Source organism: Wasmannia auropunctata, unplaced genomic scaffold (assembly GCF_000956235.1).
Source record: "Wasmannia auropunctata unplaced genomic scaffold, wasmannia.A_1.0 LD336044.1, whole genome shotgun sequence".
Classification (NCBI taxonomy): Eukaryota; Metazoa; Arthropoda; class Insecta; order Hymenoptera; family Formicidae; genus Wasmannia; species Wasmannia auropunctata.
In genome coordinates, this window is record NW_012026846.1 from 266,903 (window position 1) to 275,214 (window position 8,312).

Genomic DNA, 8,312 nt, shown 5'->3' on the forward strand with positions numbered 1-8,312 from the left:
CGCTCCTCTCGGAAGCTTAACACTCACCTTCGCTCCGCTCCGGGCACTCCGGGGTTTCCCTCGGCAAGCCCAGCCTCTCCCCAGATTCCCTCTTCCTTTCCCTTCCCGTCCCTTTCCTCCTCCCTTCCGCGCGCGCGCGCGCGACCACAAACCCGTCTTTTTCGGTCGGTGATAAATCAATGCGGAGCACTATTTGCGAGAGCGCGCACCAGCGCACTGGCTTGCCTTTCTAAACGACTGCGGTAAATGCTGCTTTTTCGCTCACGTCCTATAACTCACAATTTCGCTCTCGAGATCGTCGGCCGGAAGCTTCGTCCTGCGTGCACGCAGTTCGCCCGGAGTTTGTTTGCTCGCTCATCGACGAAATAGACGAACTGCAAACTATATAAGGGCACACGGCACTCCAGCTTTTACGCCACGATCACAGCTTGGATTTTCAAGCGACGAAAATTATGTATGCGCAGCCTCAAGATCTTCGTACTGCTGTTATTCGAAATCTTTTTATATAACACTTTATTCTATACTCTCTTCTAAACTCAATTTATTCTTACTCTCTGTAAATCCGAATCAGTGGATAGTCACTGATTATCAATGGTTATTCACTGAATGCATCAGTCCCAAGTATATGTCACTGGTATAATCAGTGAAATTCAACTTCATTGTCTCTCGGAAATCATTAATAAATAAGTGAATAATCGCTATAATCGTTGACAAATCAGTGGACTTCGCTATTCTCGCTAATTGCAATCGGATTCGGCTTTGTTTCACTTATTCATTATAGCGATGCAAGGAAGCGGCGTTACTGACTCAATCGGTGACTTTTCCACTGATTCAGATTTAGAGAGTATCATACATCATAAATCTTCTCCTGATTTCGTTAGAGATATATATCGCATGCGGAAGCATAAGATCTTGATTGATACCAGAGCTGATAATTTATTCTCCAGCGAGCATGGGAGAAACATTTCGACCAATTCAATATCTCGTTTGACAAGCGAGCACTCAGGATGATAAGACACGGCACTAATTTCGTAAATAAGTAAATCGACGCTCCCGGTAGCTGCGGTACGCAAGTTTCGAGACGCGTTCCGGCGCGTAAAACGTGTCTTAACGCCCCTCGCGGAAAAACAGCGTGTCGCGCGACGAGCGTATGTATATTCTAGCCCGGGAAGGATAGCTTTAGGACTCATAACGGCGTATTTTCGTGCATCGTAACTTCGCTGCGCGAGCACTTTGCACACGAGGAACATAAACTCGAATTGAGTTTGCCAATGCCAAACTCCCCCCTAAAAACACACCGTGCACCGCGCGCTCACGTCTCCACGCGGAAGTTCACGCGGCTTTCCCGGGACTTATATAATATAACGGCATTGTGGTAAACACCGGCGGTTAGTATTACACCGCGGGAAGTTGCATTCGCGACAAAGTGCCTCGTTTTCGAGCGCACAGAGAAACGTCGTGGTGTCCCATCCGGGGCGGCGATACGCAAGTGCGCGCGCGGGATGTCCTTTTTATGGCTGACTCTTACTACTGCAGTGTGTGGAATAGAAAGTCGCGTGCGGCGTCGCGCGCGAGCAAGATTGACGAAGTTAACGCGGTTCGCTGATAGATCGCCGCAAAAAAATCCGCCCGGCGCGTTTGTCAATTTAATTCATCACCTAGGAGAATCCTATGAAATATTGTAATTGATCGACATCGCACGCGTGGAAGCAATGGCGGCCGACGGTTTGTCACTGCACGGTGATTTTCGACATGGGGAGAGTCCTCCCCCCCCCCTCCCCCGAAATTAATGACGCGCGAATGTAAATGAATGCGGAAATGCAAGAGTACGCTTGTATGTTCAAAGCGCGCAATTAGCAACAAACGTGGCTATTTGATGTAGGGCGGGGGAGAGGGGGGAGAGGGAGAAGAGGGAGAGGGTTTCATCAGGACGATTGTAAACGGGACATCGGAATTCACCGTCTCGAATAATTCGATTCGACGATCGCGCCGAATTTGGGAAAATCGCGTGTCTCACAATCTGTATTTTAACGCCAAACGAACGAACGCACGCGCGTATTTCCGCGAACGCGTGTGTGTATGCAAATAGTAAAAAAAATTATTGTTACCGACTAATATGTTTCATGTTTACCATGAATATGCGAGCACACGTATGCGAAATAGGGGACATGTTTTATTCACTATCGTCGAAACGTGTATGGTTTTCGTTTTGGCGCGCGGCGAGAGAGATAAATCCTCATATTTTCAACAAAGTCACCCGTCGATGACGTCGGAAGATTACGGGGCGATTTAACAACGCGGCGGCGGCGGCGGCGGCGGCGGCGGCGGCCGAGATACGAGATTACAAGTAACGGCGCAGTATGATAACTATTTAAAGTAGCCCCCGAATGCTGATGCGACAACTATGTAATATTTCGTCGCGACGGAGCTATTTACTTAAACGTAGGAGTTTCTCATTATAACATTCCCCTCAAGGAATCTACCGGGCGGCTGTACATTGTGTAACACACCGCGCGCGCGCGCGCACGCGCTCGAATAATTATATCAAAGACAGGAGGAGGAGGTGGAGATAGTGACGTTGAGCACAATTGGTGATTAATATTATCAACAATAATTGATTTCATAGCAGCTCGATATTTCCATTTTGTGCATGTCATTATGTAGATAGGATAGAAGCGTCCCGCGCGTAATTAGCCGGGGAATATATCCGCAACGAAATTATTTTAATATCATTTCCTCTCTCACCGGGGCGGAATATGCTGTGTTTAATACGCGCGTATATTTAATACGGGCGGGAGCGTACCGGTAATACATGATATAAATTACAACGCGCGGATAAAAAGCCAACGCCGGGGCTTTTCCTACTTTTCAGCAAAAAACATGGAAATACGGTACACGATTTCCTCCGATTATATATACTTATATATATATGTATATATACATATTGTATATCCGAATACATCACGCGCGGCGCGTGCACGTGCATATCGCGACGATGAATGCACGATCCCCGTTGACTTTATTCGCTGATATTTCGATCTTCATTAGCGAATATACCGTAAGAACCGTCCGCAGGGCGCGTTTAGCATTAAATTTGGCGAACACTTGACCGACGTGTACTCGGGAGTTTCGAAACGGGCACTCGCATTTAGTGCTAAATTCCGGTCCCGGGTTCGCAGTCGCCAAAGTTCGCGAATTTTCGCGGAGGGAACGCGGTGGTGGAGGTACGTACTCACCCGTTTAAGCGGACTAAATTACTCGGTTCTTGCCGGGCGCCCCCCGCCGCCGCTGCCGCCGCCGCCATTCCGCGGGCACAATCGATATCGATCCACGCGTGTTTTTCGAGTAACTCGTTAACGCGAGTCGTCCTCTCGAAACTTTCCTCCGTCGTCTTTCCCAAGGATGCACGTGTGTACACGTTTACATATCTGCGCGTATATATGTATGCGTGCTTGCCGGATAAGTTTTAATATGCCCGCGGCAAGCGTTGGGAAGATGCGGAGAGAGAGGAAGAAAAATTAAGAGAAGAGGAGACGAGAGCTCGCGAGACCACCGCCCCGGGTACAACTTTAAATCGTTCCTACCAGGATTTTCTACACGGCCGCATGGCCGACGTGGAGACGGACGTTGCAGCCGCGGCGGAGACAGGGGGAAGTTCGCAGGGAGCTCTTCTTCGCGCGCATCCCATTACTCCGGGCATCTCGCGATCGGATTTCCTCCGGCGCCACCGGCCGGACCGGTAAATTTGCTTTTTCTATTAGCGGCTTTACAACACAGCGAAAGAAAGAGGTGTGGGGGGGGGGGGAGAAAGAGAAAGAGAGGGATGATATCTTCAGAATTGCTCGACGCGAATCCCATTGTACACTTTGCTTGTATGTATTCGTGTCGGGAGTGGTTTTTTTTCCCCCGAGAGCTTCTTCCTCTTCCCTTCCTTTCGCAGAATCCTTAAGGGCGCAGCGCGGCGCTAAAAACTCTCTCGTTTCACCCTCGTATTTAATTGAACGGATCGAACGAGTTAATTACGATACCCGACAACCCCAACTGCTAATATTTACGCCGAGGCCGGGGCTACTATCGCCGAGTGCTTGTTATCGTTGGCCGCTTGCGTCTCTCTCTCTCTCTCTCTCTCTCTCTCCTCTCTCTCTCTCTCTCTCCTGCTCAGAAATAGAGCGTATCATCCGCGCGGCGCACCGCCTTTCGATCGATTTTTCCTCGCGACAAGATACTTATCCCGGGGGAAATGTAACGCGGTAGTAAACGTAATAGAAATATCAGAAAATTGTGTAGTCACATGGAAAAATGACACGGGTATAACCGATCGGTGTGAAAAAACGATATCGTTACGCATTTAGGTTGCGGCAGGAAAAAGAAAGAAAGACTATTATACTCGAAAGAAATTACTTGACGTTCTGTATTCTTCTCGCTATACGCGCGATCGTACCCTTTAACAATTTCTCACATTATAACCATATTCGAAACCCACATCGCACCGTACATTTCAAACACGTTGCACGCATTTCGCGGACCGGCTAATTCACTCGTAACAAGTCCCTTTATCCATTTCCAGGCTGATTACCACCTACCTATACATTAACCGAACATTATCGTATCTACGACCGTTGCATTCCAGTAGACCGTAACGACGGGGCCGGGCCGGAATGAAAGAAAGAGGCAGAAAGGAGCTGCAGAAAAAAAATTCGCTGCACCACTGATGAATACGAGATAAGCACGCGGACCGTCGTTCTTTTCTCGATACCGACGTACCTGAACACGAAAGCGTCACCGTACCGCGATACGAAGAGGAAAAAAGAGAGAGAGAGAGAGAGAAAGGATTTTTTTTCTCCTACCACGTTTTTCGATTCGCGTCGCGTCGCCCGCGCGCGAAACTCTGTACGAGTACTTGGCGGGACTAGTGATTTCCATAAAATTATTACACGCTCGTGCGCTCATGCCAAAAAATTTGCATACCGCGAGCCGCGTTCCGGGCGCTACGGTGGCGGCGGCGCCACGCGCGACAGAGAAAGGGGGAGAGGACCGAAATAAAAAGATTTCGGGCTTCCGCCGTTTCCATTCCGCTCTAATCGCGTTTTCGTGTCCCCCCCCCCAACCCCCACCCCGGGCGCTCCGCGCGAACGGCGACACGAGTTCTTTCGCGAGAGATATTTGTCGTTTTTCTTTTTTTTTCTTTCCTTTTTCGCATCGACGCGAGGCGCTTATGGTTGTCCCGGATACGGTTTCGATTTTCCGTCGGTTGGGAAAATTCTTAAGGGAACAGGGAGCGGCGTGCTGTATAGAGATGGAAATGATAGGAACGTTCGTCGAACTTCTCTCTCTGCGCGTTATTTCTTTTAAAAATTTAATATATCTCCATACTATCTTACATTAACGTCGCAACCACATACAGCAGTAATATTGCGATTGTTAAACATGTTGACGTTGATATATAATTAATCTTTATCAGTATAATACTATTTAATTTAAATCAAAGAAACTAAATCAATACCAATATCTTCTGCCTGTTCGTAAATTCATCTTGTCGAAGAAAAATATTATAAAATAAATTGCCGATACATATTTACAAGATGCTATCGCAAGATTTCGTGTTATCGGATCGCCATCACTATCGTCATCTAATTCAAATCGTTTCAAAAATAAAATGAAAAACACATATGAAGATCGCGACACCAAATGGAATCGCATTTGAATTAAGTACTCCTAAGATACTTGTATCTCAAATGTAAAATGTTCTTGAAGAATCTTTCAATACGTTTTAGCCCGTTTTTTAAGAAGAATATTGTTAAAACACCGCGATCGTGCGCAGAATGTGAATTCTTTCCCAAAAATCAGCGTTCGAAAGTCCGCTCTATTTTTACATCGCGTTTCACACACGTTTTTTTTTTTTTCACTGACCATCACTTCGTATTCAAATGCAAAATGGATAAACGATTGCCGATCCCCTCGAGAGCCTGCTACGCGCTTCTAGTCGTCGTACTCGGGCATGACGTAGACGCCGGAAATCCTGAGGTACTCATCGGCCCCCAAGTTGAGTGGCTAATTCGTTCGCAGCTGATAATCCCCGTTCTGCGTGATGTAACGCACCCACGGCAGAGCCTGGTAGCCGCTCTTCTCGATGATCTTCAGGTAACGCACCTGAATACCGGACGTGGTGAAGTACGGTATCTCGAACTTCACCTGTATGGGCGGCTTGCCCTCGGCGTCTTCGCCGACCACCGACGGTAACCCGAAGTGCGCCCTCATCAGGTACTCCTTGCCGCCGGGGAAAGACTTGATGATCCAAGTAATGGCGCTCTGCTCCGGCGAGTACTTGACGCTGCCGATCGTGGTCTTGAACTTGGGCGAGTCGGCGTCGTTCGGCACCGGGATCACGATCTCCACGTTGTTCGCCGTGGACCGGCGCTTGAACTGCGACCTCGCTTTTATCATGTACTCCACTCGACTGTGAGCGTGCCGCTCGATCACAGACTCGATCCATATCAGTGGTTTCACATGCGTATTTAATCTGTACGACATGAGCTCGAACTCGCCGTCTGGCGGGATGAACGAGATCGTCCGGTCGTTTTCGAATCGGGAAAGCCTAACGCACTGATGAAACTTGACGTCCTCCAGCTCGACAGATTTGGATTTACCGCGACCCGTCGACTCGAACAGGACCTTGTCGTTGAGGCCCAGTCTCAATTCCGGCATCCCCGACAGGTAGACCCTCATCTTTATGGCACCCACGATCTCCGAGCTCAAGACGTTTCCGTTGGCATTCGCTAGAAGATTTACCGATTCTATCACGTCAAGAAAGACCTCGTTCTTGCGATACTTGATGCCCTCCGACCGCCACGAGACAGCGTTGGTCACCGCCATGGGGATCCTGGGTTGAATCTCGAGCTTGTGGCCCTCCTGAGTTATATATTCCTGCAGGATCTTGCTGTCGGTAGTTTGAGGATAGCCAAAGTCCAGTAACTCGTCCAGGAGCTCATAAATAACGACAAAGTTGTCCCTTATACTCTCCTCCTCCAATTCTTTGAAGTACTCCTGCATGACGTGCACCACTTTGTGCAGGAATACAAATACTAGGGATATGTTCGCATTTTTCTTGGTAGTCGACACGATGTACAGATTGTTATACTTTATGTAAGCGTATGTACACTCCGGGGTCTGAATGATAGGCGTAAGATTGCCCTCCTCCTCGCGCTCCATCACCAGCGGCATAAATTTCTCTATGACACCGGTCTCGATGTCGCCGCGGTAGTTCCGCGAGATCAACACCTTGCCCTTCACGTCCAGAATGTATATTGCTGACGTCGACATCTTGTCCGGGCTACAAGAAGCAAAGAAAGGGAAGAGAGGTTAACTTTACTATCTATGCTTGTTCTCTTTAAAAAAATACATAAATTCTCTTTTAAAAAAATACATAAATTTACACATTACGTTTGATACACGTGTCAAATTATTGAAGGTACAATCGTTATTATCCTAATCACACCGTGCACTGTCGAACGCATCTGACATCACTCGAGCGTTTAGGTTATGATCGTCAAAGTGAGAGTTTCGAGACGAGATTCGCGAGAATCGCGGAAGTGATGCTTTGCCGTCTGTCGAGGAGAAATGTTGTAGGAAACGAGACGGTAATAAATAAATACAAGTGAATTTAACGTGTTCGGCTGTGCATCAATTTTTCAATGTACGAGATCATTTTTTACACCTCCAGAGTGTCGACACTCACCTCGATGTACGACGTTGCGAATGAATCCCCTCAAGTGCGCCTTACGTATCGTTTACATTTAGATACGTGACTCTCCACGGAATTGACACGAGAAAATTGGGCGACAAAAAAAAGTGAAACCAACACCTCGCGCTTCCGGGCTGCCACTGTGGACCGTCGCGAAGTTGCCCGAGGTCCGAGTCGCGGCGACGCGCGCATGCGCCGGCAGCCAACTTCACGCGGCATATCGACCGCGGCGCTCCGTGCCATTCGAACCGTCGCGCGTCGTAAAATAGAGAATGCCCGTGTCGATACTTGGTTATTAAGGTACGATGAATCCATTTAAGACCGCGGGGACTTTTACAACAGCGCGTTGCGATTAAGTATTGATGTACAGCAATGAAAGTTTCAATTCCCTGAGCGAAAAGAAAATGAGTATATCAGTAATGGAGGGTTACGTGAAAAATGCCGTATCCCTGCAGGTAGAACACAAAAGTCATTATGATATTATAAGGATGTCATTGTAAGTTTATTTATCACTATATATATATATATATAGTGATATATATAGTATGATATATATATATATATATATATA

The 8,312-nt window shown here is 47.6% G+C and overlaps 1 protein-coding gene and 1 long non-coding RNA gene across 3 annotated transcripts in view; one reads left to right on the forward strand and one right to left on the reverse strand.

Moving 5' to 3' along the window:
• LOC105451774 overlaps nt 1-8,312 on the forward strand; it is a 142,061-nt gene that overhangs the window by 126,075 nt on the left and 7,674 nt on the right. The gene's annotated exons all lie outside the window — the stretch shown is intronic.
• On the reverse strand, nt 5,340-7,911 carry LOC105451773 (AP-1 complex subunit mu-1). 2 transcript variants are annotated; one of them, XM_011692439.1, is made up of 2 exons: nt 7,736-7,911; nt 5,340-7,330 (listed from the first exon to the last, which is right to left on the reverse strand). In XM_011692439.1, exon 2 carries the CDS (start codon nt 7,318-7,320, stop codon nt 6,052-6,054), a length of 1,269 nt encoding a protein of 422 aa, XP_011690741.1. In that variant the 5' UTR covers nt 7,321-7,330; nt 7,736-7,911; the 3' UTR covers nt 5,340-6,051. The 2 variants fall into 2 exon arrangements, with proteins under 2 accessions (XP_011690741.1, XP_011690742.1); XM_011692440.1 differs by lacking the exon at nt 7,736-7,911 and adding an exon at nt 7,441-7,616.

Bases quoted from the DNA above. Each gene is read 5' to 3' on its own strand.
- LOC105451773 (XM_011692439.1), bottom strand. From the start codon at position 7,320: ATGTCGACGTCAGCAATATACATTCTGGACGTGAAGGGCAAGGTGTTG.